The following is a 16,836-nucleotide window of genomic DNA, read 5'->3' as shown; positions in this document are numbered from 1 at the left end:
AAAAAGCAGTGACCATGCCATAGGATGGAAAGTAAAGAGATAAGAAAGGTAAGAAGGCTCTGAGGGTGGAGAACACTCAGGTGACCAGCATAATCATCTATCTCAATGTATAGGTTCTTTTTTTTTTTTTTAAGGGTCAATTTTTAGCTTTAAGATGTGTGTACATATATTCCCACTATTTGAAAATTTTATTAATTTAAAAAATAGGAAATTAATTAGAAATAGAAGCCTAATTCAATATAAATGACAGAGGAGGCATACAATCCACAATTTTAGGCTAAATGTTAATCATTGGAGAAAAATGTCACTGGTAAGTTACCTAAGGAATCCATTATGACTATTTGCAGTTAAGAAGATCCCCAAGTTATTAATGTCTGTGTTGCTATTGCATAAACTTATCAGGCTTTCAATAAACATTTGTTCCCACTATTGAATTTTCATGTTAGCTTGATGACAAGCAACGCTGGAGTGCCCAGGCCAAAAACTGGAGAACCTAAGGATTGTTTAGCCTATAAGCAATGTTATCCTGAAGACAGACTCAGAGTACCCCAAGTTTGAGGCTGGGGACCCAGTGATCACCACTCAGAGTAATTTAATCTATTGACAACTGTACAGAATAGTGTCATTCTAAGGACCATTATGAGGACCAGTAGCTACCTTTTCAGAAATGTGGTGTATATTACAATTTGCTTCAACGTTATGTTACAATAAATCAACCAGGCAGTAATAATCTAGGTAATTTCTTAGAAATGGAAAGAAGCTTGGAGGTTAACTACTCTAATCCATTTTTCACCAGGAATTTCATTCACATAATCAGTCACAGTCAACTAGTTTTTATTAAGCGTATAGTATACCATGTGCAAAGGACCATACTGAATACTAACTAGGCAAACAAAAACAAAAAAACAGTCCCTGTTCTCAAGACACTTACAGTGTAATGGGGAAGACAGCATGAAAAGAACTATGTATAAACAAGTTGTATACAGAATAAATTAGAGGTAGACTCATAGGGAAGACACTAAGATTAAGGAAGACTGGAAAAAGTTTCTTATAGAAGGTGGGAAATTAGCTGAGACTTAAAGGAAGCCTGAGAAGCCAAGAGACAGAAATGAAAGATAAGAACATTTCATACATGGGAGACAGAAAGTGAAAGGAAGATGGTGTCTTGTTCAAGGAATATCAGGTAGGTCAGTGTCACTGGTCTGGAGAGTACACCGGGCATATGCATAAGGGGATGAAGAGTACAAGGCATAAGAAACAGATTAGAAAAGTAACAGAAGAGGTTTTAAATACCAAACAAAAGATTTCACATTTGATCCTGGAGGTAATAGAGAGCCACTGCAATTCACTGAGTTGGGTAGAGGAAGGTGGGGAGTGAGATGATCAGATCTGCACTTTAGGAAGGTCAATTTGACATCAGGGCAGAGTATGGATTACAGTGAGGTAAGACTTGAGGCAGGGAGACAAATTAGCAGACTACAGCAATAAGTGATAAGGAATCACACCAAGATGGTGGCAGTGGCAGAGAAGAGAGGAGTATATTTGAGAGATATTATAAAGGTGAAATTTAAAGGCTTTGGCAACAGATTGGATATAAGGGGTGAAAGAAAGTGGGGGATGGAGGATGACACCAACGTTGTAAGCCTGTGGAACCAGGAGAATAATAGTGTTCTTGACATAAATAGGAAAGTTTGGAAAGAGAAAAGATTTGGAGAAAAGGATATTGAGCTCAGTTCTGGATATGTTTATATCGGACTTACAGTTCAAGATGCCAAATAGATAGTTGGAGAGTCTACATTGAGGTCAGAAGATAAATTAGAGCAAGATAAATAGATTCAGTAGATATGAGGCAAAATTTGAACCCTGGACCTCTTGTCTCCAGGACTGGCACTCTATCCACTGGCTGCCCCCACCATGGTAGCTCTTTATGGTCAAATTCTTTTTTGTTGTTGTTTGTTCATTATTCAGTCTACTCTTTGACTTTGAACTTTGTGTTAATATGGGGCTCTTGGAGGGGGAAGGGAGGAAAGATGTTTGGCCTGAGTCCATGACCTTTTAAGGCTTAGTCTGGAGGCCTGCAAAATTCCACCTTCCAAGGTGTTGTGATCTGTTCACTACTCTCCTGGTCTAAACTCTGAAAGTTTGATCTACTGGCCTATATAGAGATAAATTTCAGTAGAATGCTGCTGTATTCAGTCACAGTTAGGAGGAACTGTTAGGAGGTTCTACAGATTCAGAGTGACTAAACTGCTGGCTTTCTTTTGGTCCTGGTCCTCTGCCCAGGTTATTACACTAAAAGGATTATGTGTTGGACTAAAGGTTAGAAATGGGTCACTGCACTATATTCCTGGGGTCATGGCAGTTTCTGGAACTTGTTCCTTGCTCAGTACTCAGAGGGTCCCTTTCACTTGTAATCACTCTTTTCTGCTATGGTTTTGTGACCTGGAACTGGTAACAGAGTTGCCAAATAGCAACTATTTCTGCTCTTAATGCTTATTTCGGGATTCCCTAGGGTCTCCTTCTACTCCAGTGCTTCCTGCCCTTGATGCCCTGTCTCATCCCATTTTCACTCCCTGGGCTCTACAAGCTCCCTATTCTAATTGCTGCTCCTGGCCAATCCTCATCCCAGTGTCCAAAGACTTCTCTGACTTCTCAAGTTAACCCTGATTAGAAAATGACTCACTTAACTTTTTCTTGGCTTTTCCAATTAAAATTTGGTCTGGCACATCTTCTAGGTGATTGTAGAGGAGGAATCCTTAGAGAGATAAAGCTTCCTCTGACTGCCATCCTGACTCTGCCCATTTAGTGGAATTCTGCAACCTCTGAATTCTGATGGAATGGCCTACCAGAACCAAAGGTCATCTCCACCCGGTAACTTTCCAAAAATTTCAGGGGCTCCCTAGTGCCTCTAGTATAAAACATACTTGGATAGATTGATAGAGCTCCAATCTGTCCAACCAAATTGGCTTCCTAACATTCCCCAGAGAGCCCTTTTTATGTCCCACCTCCATGCCTTTCAGCATGCCTGGAATGCATGCCCTTCTCACCTCCATCTTGTGGAAGCCCTACCTCCCCTTCAAGGTGTAACTCAAGGGTCATTTACTTTCTGATGCTTCCTCAACACTTATTAGTGTCCTTTCTCCCCACTGTCCCAGGTTCTTTACCCTGTATATGGTGGTGAGGAATGTTAAACCACCAAAGAGTAGAAGCTGCATAAATTCCTAGGGAAAATCCAGAAAAGTCTCCTGTACTTAAACTCATTGAGCCAAATTTCTTCTTTTTAGTATTTTCAGAATCACTACCACCTTCTTCCAGGTGCATATGGAAGTGGGTGATTTATTAAATACTCAAGTTTTAGGAGCCTAGGTACAGATAACAAACTGTATTTGCTTCTTATTCAAAAAAATTCACAGTAATAGGGCCAAGAGCTGTCAGACCACAAGAAAATGCTAATTCTTAACTATTAATTTGATACCTAGACATTTAAAAGTTATTTTGCTTTTTATATTGTTCTTATCGTTAGAATTGGAAAAAATATGACCAAATTTTTTCAGATATGTGCGAAAAAGGTAACATCTAAAAATTCTTACATAGCAGATTAAGACGAGTAGTAATTCTCAGAATTAGAACAAAATAGTTATCTCTTTTAAAGTATGACTTCTTCTATGTTTAACCTCTACTTTTCTAATAAATACTTTTTATGCTCAATATAGTCACATATTCAGATTTAAATAGATTTAAAACATTTAGTCAAAATCTAATTGGATAACATGTCTGAAAAATTATGAAGTTTGTTTTACTTGAAAAAATCAAGATGATAAAGACTTAAATTAATATTATTATGTAAGGCATTCTATGAGATATTTGGAGGTACAATGATTTTTTAAGTTTTAAGCAACATTAAATTTTAATTAACATTCTTAAAACTCTCAAGCATGCAAAATAAAAGTAATTTTTATCTCAGGTAATCATGAGGAAACTTACCAGATGTACAAGATTGTCACGTTCTTGAGCTATAGCATTTGCCAAAACAATAAAATTTGTCAGATATTGGTGAGCTACCTCTTCTTTCTCCATTGATTCTTCTACTTGGTGCTGAAGGAGGTCTATTTGCTTTTGAGATCCCCTACAAAATTTAACCAAATAATTTCATTAAAAAAAATCAAACTTACCAGTTTGGTGACAATGAAATACCTACATTATAAAGATATCAAGTGGCTCATAATTTAAATTATATTATCTTACAAACAGAAACTTTCATTAAATTTAAAAGCAAAATCTCATGTTAGAATATATTTGAAACCCCTTTTCTTCCTGCTTTAGATTTTTGACTTGGGTAGATTGAGAATGTTAGAACTTGGAGGAACTTTAAGGATCATTTAATCCAATCTCTTCATTTTACCTAGGAAGAAACTGAGAAATGATTTGTCATACTTAATACAGTAGATTGGTAGCAGAAGTGACTATAACCAAAGTCTCCTGTTTCTAATTAACTTTTCTGTATACCTCATACTCAAAAGATCTTAGTGAGACATAGGTAAAATGAACACAAAGGAAATGACTTTATGAATTATATTAACCTACACAAAAAACCCATGAGATTTGTCTTTTCTTCTTCAGCTGCCACAGGCAGTTTGTTTTAATACATAATAAAGTATCTAGCACCAAAATAGAGAATAACATATGCTAGTTTACCAAATAACTTTTGGTTAATAATATATTATGACATAGAAGGTACCTTGGGCTCTTATAGTACCTCAGGGTCATCATTATCAAAATAAATTATTATTAAGTTGTAAGTCTGGAGAAATGCTGATTAAGAAAGATTTCTGGTTGCTGAATCAGATAAAACAGGCTTTCCTGTACTTTCATTGTGATAATTACTCTAATTAGCCTTTTTTATTTACACAACACCTATTAACAAAAGAATGTTAGACTAGAAGATAAAAAGGAAAGAAAAGGGCTATAAACCTTCAACACAGAATTCAAGTATATTTTTGGAAATTTTATTTAACATGGAGGGAAAACAGATTAATAAAGAAAATCTGTAAACCTATTTAATTTCTTTGCCCTTTCCAATTCAGCTCCCAGGACCTTGTTTTCAGCTTCCATTCTGCTTTTTTCTAGAAGCAGGCTCTTGTTTTGTGCTTGCAGCAATGACATCTGTGTTATCAAATTCTCAGACTCAGTACTCCATTTCTCTTCTTCCTTCTTTAGCTGGCTGAGAGGGGGAAAAATGCGAGAAGTTATATTCAAGATACTATCATTCAGACAGGATCATTATGAGAGAATTGATCACTAGCAAGCTCCAGTCCGTGGCATGGGTACTCTGCAAGCCTTTTCTGAGTGAGGGTTACTATCAAGTAAGAGAACAGAAGTAGGCCTCACTGTTGACATCTGAGGAGATGGCATAGAAGAGGTATGGTAAGAATGTGTTTTCTTCACTAAAATATCTGCTGTCTTTTAGTGCCAAAGAGAAGTTTAACATTTTTCATTTGTGTTAAAGTGTAATAGTAGTTAAAAATTATTTTAAGTTGGTATGAAAAAGTGACACTATATTTATATTACAATAAAATATGCTATAAATAACAAGAGCTGAAAAGCTTTAGTGAACATTTCAAGCAAATATATATTTATTAACTATCTGCATAGTAGCATTATCCTTTACTAATAATTAGTACATTTACATGTAAAAATCAGATTTGAAAAAAGAGCCTTTTATCAAGACAAAAACTAAATGTAATCACCGACTCAAGAGACAAGATTGACTGAATGAAGGAGAGTCTTCCAGAGAAATATACATAGTGTTGACTTCCAATTTAACTAGAGAACAAAGGTCAGACTTGCAGCCCCTTGGGCTCTAACCTTCACCTCTTTGCTTACTATACCCTTCATAGAAGTGCCAGAGGGTAGGGAGTCAACAAGTCAAGTCAACAAGCATATTAGGCTCTCTCTAACTTTTCTGGTCTTATACTTTACTTTTCCCTATGTACTCTTCCACTCAATGATACTGGTTTCTTACTAAAATCTCATCTTCTATAGAAAACATTTCCCCAACTACTAACTCTAGTGCCTTCCCTTTAAAAATTATTTCCTATTCTTCCTGTGATACAGGAAGCTGGTTTGTGCAACTAGGTTGCTTGTTTTCTTCCAAACTGTCTTTTGCCTCTTTTTGCATCCCCATTATTTAACACAGTGCCTGGCATATAGTGTTCAATAAATATTTTTTCTGACTGACTAGAAAAGATCTGAAAATCATCTGCATAAAAATGATAAATGAATCCAGGGGGATCTGATGAGATCACCATGTCAAATAGTATAGAGGGAGAAGAATAGAGTCCAGGGTAGCACCTTGGGGCATGTAAGCTTAAAAATTAATATACAACATTTCCACATGTTATATTTAAAAGGATTTATTAATAACTTGAAGTAAAGGAAAATAAAAAGCTAGAGTAAAGAGGCAGCTAACCCAGCCACAGTTGCGAGAGAAGAGAGCCAAAAGGGGTGTTAATAGCCAACTTCTTTACCAAATGTGAGGAGGCAATGTGGATGAAGGGAAAGGGATTCTGGGAGATGAAATCCAAGGGTTCATGATTTCTAATTACACATTCTCTCTTGTGATCCTTTGGGAGATCAGGCCCCAAGGGATCATTTTAAACATAACTAACTTATAACTTTAACTTGAGGTATATACAATATTACAATTTTAAAGGAATATTACAATAATTTGGGGATTAAAGGGAAGCAAAAGAGAAAAAGAACAAAACCAATGACTGCTACATTGACAAAAACCAATTAGGGGGAAGTCCCCTTTGGCATAAGAGTGTACATTCAAAACAAATGTATTTAACCCCCCACAGTTCAATTCACCACATCCCAAAGTTCACTCTGGATCTTTTGGTGCAGTGTGTGGTTTCTGCAGGAATCTTCATGGCTCCTTCTCCAAACAGTTCACTTTCTGGATTCAGGGAGGTAGCAAGTTTCTTATCCTAAATTACTCTTAAAAGAATTTAAATTTTACATTATAGGATAATAACACATTCCCCCCTGAGTATAGTGACAAACATAGGGATCACTCAGGGATACATGGCTGAGTTATGAGGTATATGAATCAACTGGCAAAAAAAAATCAAAAACATAAAAAAACCAAACAAAAAGACAAAATAATTTGTGGATGAAATATAGAATATCAAAGTCTTATGTGTAAAAATTCTAAGTAAAGGAAAAGTAAACCTATAGCAGGTCCTTGAATCAGGGCCCAATTAAAGTGATTTATGCAATTATGCACTTACCCAATCAGTAACTAGGACTATAGAAAGTTTGCCACACTATGAAAGATAGAAAAGGGACTAAATTTTAGCAGCAAATGGAAAACAGCATTACCTGGTCTGATTTTACCCTTTCTCTCAGGGATATGGAAGCCAAGATGGCAGCCAAAGTGAGATACTTGATAGAATGTGGGACAGGGAAGACCTGCCTCTAATGTATGTCAAACAGCCACAACCAGCCACAACCTCGAACCTCAAATAAGTTCAAGTTCTTTTGTCTTGGCTCAGAATCTCCTCAATCCCACTGGGATTGGTTGGTCTCTTTGACCTTGTGCTAAATTGGCACTATGCAGGTTAGCTTTGTGCTTCTTTGGCACTGTGCAGTGGCTCTTTTTGTATTCCCTTCTCCTAGAATTAGACACAATCATTAAGCAAAATCTCATAATTTTTAAACAATCAACAGCAGGTTTCAATAGTCTAAAGCTTTTGGGTATGCATTTATATTAGGGCTAATGGACATTTTAAGCTTATCCTAGGGCAAAAATTAAAAAATCTTAATACTGATAACATGTGTTTCAAATGCAAAAAAAATGAGAGAAAAAATAAAACTCAAAAATTATATTGCACATACAAGAAAAAACCAATATTAAAAATGTTTTAAAAATAAAAAATATATAGCTTACAATCAGTGACACACTGTGTCAGCCAAGGAGATGTAGAATACAAAGGTTCCTCACCAAAAATGATATCAATTTCCTTTTTAACTTGACCATGATCCACAGTGTGAGTGCAAATGATTTTCATAAAGTAACAACTTTATAAAACAGTAGTACAGCAGGTAATGCACATTCAAAAAAAATACCAAAATTCCCAATAGCCCATCTAATGATAATAGCAAACAAACCACTATCATACAGGATTCAAATGAGTCTCTATATAGCCACTTGCTGTATGCCATTAAAAAAAACCCTATGAACTCATGAATACTTGTCGCAAGTTATATAAATCTAGCCAATCTTTCAACCTTGGCAAAGATATTTTAACAAAGTCTATTACTGCTATCATTCTAAAATTTGGCAGAGGAGTCTAGAAAAAAACATAAACCTCTCTATTGCTAATGAAAACCTTTTGGGAGTCTAAAACATCACCAAGAATCTAGTTCATTCTGGTGGAAGGGTAAAGTAACATGAAGAGTCAGAAGCCGCTAGGCTATCTGGGTAATGCTCCCTTGCGAGAGTCATCTAGAGTTACCATGCCCCCTAGGAAAACCTTCTCACCTCCCCGATAATATTATAACCCATTTCTAGGTAACTAAGCCTTTTGGGAAATCTCTCTCCCTCTGGTATGAGACTGTAACAGTGTAAAAGACCTGTCTCCAATATGTCCCACCTATTTACGTGGAACAAAGGACTAAATAGTGAAAATCACTTCAGATGTCTCATCCATTACATTTTTAATAAATGTGGAGGTGGGGAAATACAACAGTGCCATTGCACTTCACTTTATCTACTAAATCGGCGGTTCTCAACCTCTCAATTTGTAGCAATGAGAATACATATAATACATAGAATACATAATGCATATCAGATATTTACATTCCGAATCATAACTGTAGCAAAATTACAGTTTTGAAGTAGCCACCAAAATAATTTTTTGGTTTGGGGCCACTGCAATATTAGGAACTATATTGCGGGGTCACAGCATTAGAAAGGTTGGGAACCACTGTACTAAATGGACCCTTACCTCTTGTTACAAAGAACTCAGAGGCAGGCAAAATAATCAGTCAGAAGTATTGATGCTATTAAATATCTAAAAAGCATGTTTAAAGACCCCTTGAAATCAACTCAGATATTTAGCTCATTAAATTCTCCAAAGGTTATATACAATTGTAACCAATTTGATGGAGTCCATCCATAATATATGTGACAATCAACAAAGACAAAATGGAACAAAAGGCTGAATAAGCAACATGTGATCTTGATGGATCAGGTGACAAACTGAGCATCCCAAAGGACCTATGGTTTTGCCAAGAAAAGGGTTTGTGCAAGATGTTTATGGGCTTTGACAATATGTTCTTCAGTACAGTCATAGAGGAAAGTTACAATTAAAGATCATGTAACAGAACATAACCAATAGCCAAAACACAGTAGATTAAAATGATTCAGTTTAACAGAATAGTATTGCTTACATTAATAAATGAACTTAAAAACAAAATTAAATCTTAAGATAATCAGCAAATACAATAAGCATGACAGGATACAGATACAGAATTTAAAAGTTGTTTTCTCCAATTCCAATAGACTTGTTCACTATTGAGAGGGGAAACAAAACTCAAAAAGTTAACATCAATAAACTTTCAGATCTCTTTAAGGTTTCTTTCCCTCCCCAGTGATTATTCACTTAGATTCCTTTTTTATACCTCTGGAGTTCCTCATACATGCACTGGGCATAGTGTGAAGAAATCTTGTATTGGATGTGGTGCAGAAACTAGGCAGGCCAAAATAGCAAGAGGGTGTAAGATGAACCTCCCATCTGACTAATCTTAAGATTAGTCAACTGTAATGTATCCAATCAGCACAAAAACTCTCATGAACAGAAGTGAGAAAAGACATCCTAAAGCTGTGAGCTATGTGAGCTCCATAAGGATCTCTGGAAACCGGAGCTGTTTGAGAGAGGCAGGAAACTGAGACATGCTTGCAATCTCTACTTCCTGTCGTAGGTGGTGATACCCTAGTATGCACTGCTTAGAAGTAAAAGACTCACAACGAATGTTTGGGAGAAAAGTTCTGTTCCTTCCCCCACACAGGGGTAAAAACAATGGCCCCATGATAACTCAGTCCCCTTCCCTCACAGATAGAAGCATGGAAGCCCTCCTAGGTTAACCAGGCTGGGAAGCTAGATGAGATTGGGGGTGCGGTGGGTAGCGTGGATTGGGCTGCACCACACTGTTCCCAGTGCAAGCTTAAGATCCATATTGGAGGGGGGGGGGGGATTTATACTTTACCCTACCTAGAAAAAACAAAGGTGCTTCTAAATGGCTCTTGAACCCTTGGGCAATTGGCACTGACTGCAGTAGCTCATAGATAGCATAAATGGCAAGGACTCCCAGGCTAAGTCACTCAAAAGCAGTGGGCAGGAGGGCAGGGTATCTGGTAAAAAATGGCAGGAGCAAGCACCAGAAGTGGCAGAAGAGAAAATGTGGCTTGCAAAATTTACCTACTTCTCAAAGTAGGTAAGTAAGTAGGTAGGTAACTTTCTCAAAGGCTTGAAATTTTTTTTTTTGAGAATTCTATCCCGAAGTGGTAGCCATAAATGTAAGCTTAAAATATATATATTATATTTAATAGGATTTACTAATAATAACTTAAAGTAAAGGAAAATTTAAAAAAATTAAAATTAAAAACTAGGGTAAAGAGGGAGCTAACCCAGTTACAATTATGAGAGAAGAGAGCCAAAAGGCGAGATTACGGGATTACAGAGGATAAGGATTGTGAAAAAGTCATTAAATCTGGCAATTAAAAGTTCATTAGTCACTTTGGAGAGAGCAGGTAAATAATGAAATCAGAAGCTACAGTACAGAGAATTAAGAAGAAAGAGGAAAGGAAATAGAACAATTGGTTGTAAATGGTCTTCTTAATGACTTTAGCCAGGAAAAGGAAACAGAGATACAGGGTGATTGCTAACAGGGATAGACAGGTCAAGAAAAGAATTTTTGAGAATGAGGAAGTCTTAGGCATGCTTATAGGCTACAAAGAAGCAGTTGGCAGTCAAGAGACATTTAACTGAGAAGGCAGAGATGAAGGAGGGAGTAATCTGCTGGGGAAGACGGAATAGAATGGAATCATTTTCTATGGAAAAATGTTTTACAAGATTGCACATGTAAAATCTATATCATATTGCTTATTGTCTGAGGGATGGGAGAAAGCAATGAGAGAGTGAAGAAGGGCAAGTCAGAAGAAGAGAAAGAATTTAGAACTCAAACATAAAAAGAATGAATGTTAAAAAATTATTCTTATATGTGATACAGAAAAAATATTTAAGTTTTTAAAAAACTTTTCTTTCTTTACTCTTTGTTACCTATTGCCACAGGAAATGTTAAAAAATACTTTTAAAATGGCTAACCTAGAGATTTACTTCCACACTTATTCCCCTCAGGCCATTTATGAGAAGAAATTCCCCATTTACACCAAAATATTAAAAGCAAAACTTTCTGTGAGAGTAAAGAATTAGAAACAAGGTAAATGCCCTTGGACTGGGGAATTGCTAAATGAACTATGTAGTATGTGAACATAATAGAATATGTGTTATAAGAAATAGGTTGAAAATAGAGCATAGAAAGATCTGAACATAACCTGATGCAGAATGAAATAAGCAGGGACAAGGGGTAAAAATTAACATGATGATAACAATATAAAAGGAAAGAACTTTTTCAAAAAATCAGAAGTTAATGTTATAAAATTACAAAGATTATTTTTCTTGTTATTCAGTCATATCTGATACTTTTTAATCCCATTTGGGGTTTCTTAGCAGAGAGATTGGAATAGTTTCCCATTTTCTTCTCCATATCATTTTATAGATGAAGAAACTAAGGCAAACAGAGTTAAGTGGTTTTTCCCTGGGTTGTATTTGGGCCAGATTTCAATTCAGGTCTTCCTGACTCCAGGTGTGGCATTCTATCCATTGTGCCATCTAGCTACTTCTAAAAAGATTAAGCATGGCTAAAAACAAGAAATATGAGAAGAGAACTCCACTACAACTGTTTGCAGAGGTGGAAGGCCCCCAAATATAGCTCAGTACAAATATTTTCAGACATTTATTTTCATCTGTTATGTGTTTTTTTTCTATTAAAAATATTTGTTTTCCCCTCATCACATGCAGAAACAATTCCTAACATTTGAAAAAGAATCTTGAATCCCACATATTCTATCCCCAGTCCCCCTTTCCCTCCATGGGAAGGCTGGGTAAGCAATTCCATATAGATTTTATAGGTGCAATCATAGAAAATATTTTTCCATATTAATCCTTTTGTGAAAGGAAACTCAAACAAATAAGAAAGAAAAGTGAAAAAAGTTTGCTTTGGTCTGGATTCAGATTCCATCAGTTCTTTCTCTGGATGTCATTTTTTATGAGTCCTTTGGGATTGTTTTGGTTCACTGTACTGCTGAGAATAGCTAAGTTATTCAGTTGTTCAGTATTCCTTTCACTGTGTAAATGTTCTCCTAGTTCTGCTTATTTCACTCTACTTCAATTTGTACAAGTTGTACAAGTACAGGTTTTCCTGAGCTCCTCCTGCTTGTCATTTCTTACAGCACAAAAATATTCAATTACAATCATATAATTTACTTAGCCATTCCCTACAAAAAGAGCTGCTTTAAATATTTTTGTACATAAAGGTCCTTTTGTACATAAAGGTACATAAAGGTCGTATCTCTTTGAGATACGAATCTGGTAATGGTTATTGCTGGGTCAAAGGGTATGAACTGTTTTGTTGCCCTATGGGCATAGGTCCAAATTATACTCCAGAATGGTAGAATCAGTTCACAGCTCCCCCAAGAGTGCATTAGTGTCTTAATTTTCCCACATCCTCTCCAAGTTTTGTCATTATCTCTTTTCTTTCATAACAGGCAATCTGAAAGGTGTGGGGTGGTACCTCAGAGTTGTTTTAATGTGCATTTCCATAATTAATAGTGATTTAGAGCATTTTTTTGCATGACTAAAGAGAGCTTTTATTACTTTGTTTCTGAACTGCCTGTTCATACCCTTTGACAACTTATCAACTGGGCAATGACTTGTATTCTTATATATTCAACTCATTTGTCTATTTATTTAAGAAAAGAAGCCTTTATTAGAGAAATTTGTTGTTTATCTTTTTCCATTTTGCCAACTCTACTTTTTAAGATGTTCTCTTCAATGGATTTTTATGTCTCTAAGCTGTTGATACTTTTTTTCCAGAAAGTTTTGGATGCAGCATTGACTTTGTTGTCTTCCGAGTTTGTGTTTTGGCCTTTCCTGTCACCAAAATAATTTTCTATATTGTTTCTTTTTGTTGTTGTTGTTTGCTCATTTTCCAGCCTTTTCCTCTTTTTAATGTAAAAAACTATTAAAATTGGACTCTGTCCCTGTGGTGAAAGGAGTACTATTCCAAGTTTCAAGTTTTTTTTTTTTTCTGCAGTGCCTTCAGAGCTGGGGAGCAGTATTTGCTTTCAGTTCTTCCAAGGAGGTATGATATAAGGAGAGGTATATTTAATGATCTTCTGGTCTGTGCTCTGCTATTTCTGAGTAATCATAAGTACTCTTTTCTGCATTGGAACTGTGACCAGTAGCCCCATATCTCCTGTGGACATAAGGACTAATGATTATAAGTGCTCCTTCTCAATTTGAGAACCCAAATCCAGGGCTGCAACCTGGATCTGTGTATGGGAAATGTGACAAGGATCTTGTACCTAGAGCCTGCAAAGGGACCGCTGTAATCACCTCCTGGGCAGCTGTATAACCACTCCTTACTGACTATGACTGAAAGAAGCTTTTCCTGTTGATTCGGCTGCCCCCAAGGTCTGTTGCCATGGTGGAGTCTGCCTGCTTTGCTCTACTTCCACCCCAGTGTACTAGACCTTTTGTGCTGGCCTTCTTAAGTTGTTTGGGGCTGAAAAGTTTTTTCATTCCATCTTTTTGTGGGTTATGCTACTAGAGAATTTGTTTTGAAATATATCATAGTTTTTTGAAGGGTTACTTGGTAGAGATGAGGTAAATATGTATCTTCTCCATCATGTTGTCTCTACTCTTTTTTCTTTGTTTAGTTATTTTTAAATTTATTTATTTAATTAATTAATTTAGAATATTTTTCCATGGTTACATGATTCATGTTCTTTCCCTTCCTTCTTCCCTCCTCCCCCCCCTGGAACTAATGAGCAATTCCACTGGGTTTTACTTTTATCATTGTTCGAAAACTATTTCCATATAATTACAATTTGCTATAGAGTGATCATTTAAAATCCATATCCCCAATCATATCCCCGTTAAACCATATGATCAATCATATGTTTTTCTTCTGTATTTCTATTCCCACAGTTTTTTTCTTTGGATGTGGATAGTGTGCGTTCTCATAAGTCCCTCAGAATTGTCCTGGATTATTGCATTGCTACTAGTAGAGAAGTCCATTATGTTCAATTGTGCCACAGTGTATCAGTCTCTATGTACAATGTTCTCCTGGTTCTGCTCCTTTGTTCTGCATCAATTCCTGGAGGTTTCTCCACTTCACAAGGAATTGTTCCAGTTCATTATTCCTTTTAGCACAATAGTATTCCAAACACTATCAGATGCCACAATTTGTTCAGCCATTCCCCACTCAATGGGCACCACACCCCTTCATTTTCCAGTTTTTTTGCCACCACAAAGAGCATAGCTATAAATATTTTTAATACAAGTATTTTTTCCTTATTATCTCTTTGGGGTACAAACCTAGCAGTGGTATGGTTATATCAAAGGGCAGGCAGTCATTTCAAGTCCTTTGGGCATAGTTCCAAATTGCCCTATAGAATGGTTGGATCAATTCACAACTTGACCAGTAATACACTACTATCCCAATTTTGCCACATTTTCTCCAACATTTATTACTTTAATTTGCTGTCATACTGGCCAATCTGATGGGTATGAAATGGTACCATGGAGTTGTTTTGATTTGCATTTCTTTAGTTATTAGAGATTTAGGACACTTTATCATGTGCTTATTGATAGTTTTGATTTCTTTATCTGAGAACTGTCTATTCATGTTCTTTGCCCATTTATCAATTAGGAAATGGCTTGATTTTTTGCACAATTGATTTAATTCCTTATGAATTTGAAAAATTATAGACTTTTGCCAGGGGTTTTTGTTATGGATATTTTTTTTTCTCAATTTGTTGCTTCCCTTCTAATTTTGGTTGCATTCGTTTTGTTTGTACAAAAACCTTTTAATTTAATATAATAAAAATTATTCATTTTACATTTTGTAATATTCTCTTCTACTTCTCTTAAATTCTTTCCTTTCCCATAGATCTGACAGGTATACTATTCTATGTTGACCTAATTTACTTATAATTTCCTTCTTTATATTTAAGTCATTTACCCATTCTGAATTTATCTTGATATAGTGAGATGTTGATCAGAACCTAATCTCTCCCATACTATGTTTCAATTTTCCCAGCAGTTTTTGTCAAATAGTGAATTTTTGTTCCCAAAGCTGGGATCTTTGGTTTTTTTTTAACACTATCTTGGTGAGGACATTTACCTCAAGTCTATTCCATTGATTCACCCTTCTGTCTCTTAGCCAGTACCATATTGTTTTGATGACTACTGCTTTATAGTATGGTTTGAGATATGGTACTACTAGGTAACCTTCCTTCACATTTTTTTTTCATTATTTCCCTGTGTATCCTTGATCTTTTGTTCTCCCAAATGAAATCTGTTATGGTTTTTTCGAATTCAGTAAGTTTCTTGGCAGTTTGATGGGTATGGCACTAAATAAATTAATAAGTTTGGGTAGGATTGTGATTTTTATTATATTAGCTCGTTTTTATGTTTTACCAATTATTTAAATCCAATTTTAGTTATGTGGAAAGTATTTTGTAGTTGTGTTCATATAATTCCTGTTTTTGTCTTGGCAAATAGATTACTAAATATTTTATAATGTCTAGGGTGATTTTAAAAGGAATTTCTCTTTTTAACTATTGTTGCTGAGTTGTGTTGGAAATATATAGAAATGCTGATGATTTATTTGGGTTTATTTTGTGTCCTGCAACTCTGCTAAAGTGTTTTAATATTTCAACTAGCTTTTTAGTTGATTCTCTAGGATTCTTTAAGTAGATCATCATATCATTCTCAAAGAGTGATAGTTTAGTTTCTTCATAGCCTACTTTAATCCCTTCAATTTCTTTTTCTTCTCTAATTGCTACTGCTAGCATTTCTAGTACAATGTTAAATAAGAGTGGTGATAATGGGCATCCTTGCTTCACTCATGATCTTATTGGGAAGGCATCTAACTCATCCCCATTGCAGATGATACTTGCTGATGGCTTTAAAAATTTTTTTTAAACCCTTACCTTCCATCTTGGAATCAATACTGGGTATTGGTTAAGGCAGAAGAGTGGTAAGGGCTAGGCAATGGGGGTCAAGTAACTTGCCCAGGGTCACACAGCTAGGAAATGTCTGAGGCCAGATTTGAACCCAGGATCTCCCATCTCTGGGCCTGGCTCTCAATCCACTGAGCTACCTAGCTGTACCCGCTGATGGATTCAAATATATACTGTTGATTATTTTTAGGAAAGGCCCTTTTATTCCTAAGCATTCTAGTGTTTTCAATAGGAATGAGTGTTGTATTTTGTTAAAGGCTTTTTCTGTTGAGATGATTTGATCAATTATATGGATGGTTTTTCTAATATTAAATCATCCTTGTATTCCTGGTATAAATCCCACCTGATCATACTGAATAATCCTTGTGATAACTTGCTGGAATCTTTTTGCTAGGATTCTATTTAAGATTTTTGTATCTATGTTCAATAAGAAGATTGGTCTATAGTTTTCTTTCTCTGTT

The 16,836-nt window shown here is 35.8% G+C and overlaps 2 protein-coding genes across 9 annotated transcripts in view; one reads left to right on the top strand and one right to left on the bottom strand.

The window, feature by feature from the left end:
- FAAP24 (FA core complex associated protein 24) overlaps positions 1-16,836 on the top strand; it is a 141,837-nt gene that overhangs the window by 2,760 nt on the left and 122,241 nt on the right. For 4 of the 5 annotated variants that reach the window (XM_007474770.3, XM_056812206.1, XM_056812211.1 and 1 more), the window contains exon 2: positions 5,218-5,419. The gene's annotated coding sequence lies outside the window, so the exon portion shown is untranslated. Of the gene's footprint in view, positions 1-5,217; positions 5,425-16,836 lie in introns of all 5 variants that reach the window. The other variant, XM_056812207.1, reaches the window with a different exon arrangement.
- CEP89 (centrosomal protein 89) overlaps positions 1-16,836 on the bottom strand; it is a 189,012-nt gene that overhangs the window by 66,614 nt on the left and 105,562 nt on the right. For all 4 annotated transcript variants that reach the window (XM_007474766.3, XM_056812204.1, XM_001367361.5 and 1 more), the window contains 2 exons: positions 5,054-5,221; positions 3,985-4,126 (listed from right to left, as the gene is read on the bottom strand). In XM_007474766.3, coding sequence (XP_007474828.1) covers positions 3,985-4,126; positions 5,054-5,221 — 310 coding nt within the window. The remainder of the gene's footprint in view (positions 1-3,984; positions 4,127-5,053; positions 5,222-16,836) is intronic.

This window comes from Monodelphis domestica, chromosome 1 (genome assembly GCF_027887165.1).
Source record: "Monodelphis domestica isolate mMonDom1 chromosome 1, mMonDom1.pri, whole genome shotgun sequence".
Lineage (NCBI taxonomy): Eukaryota > Metazoa > Chordata > Mammalia > Didelphimorphia > Didelphidae > Monodelphis > Monodelphis domestica.
This window is presented reverse-complemented; position numbering and strand designations above follow the sequence as displayed.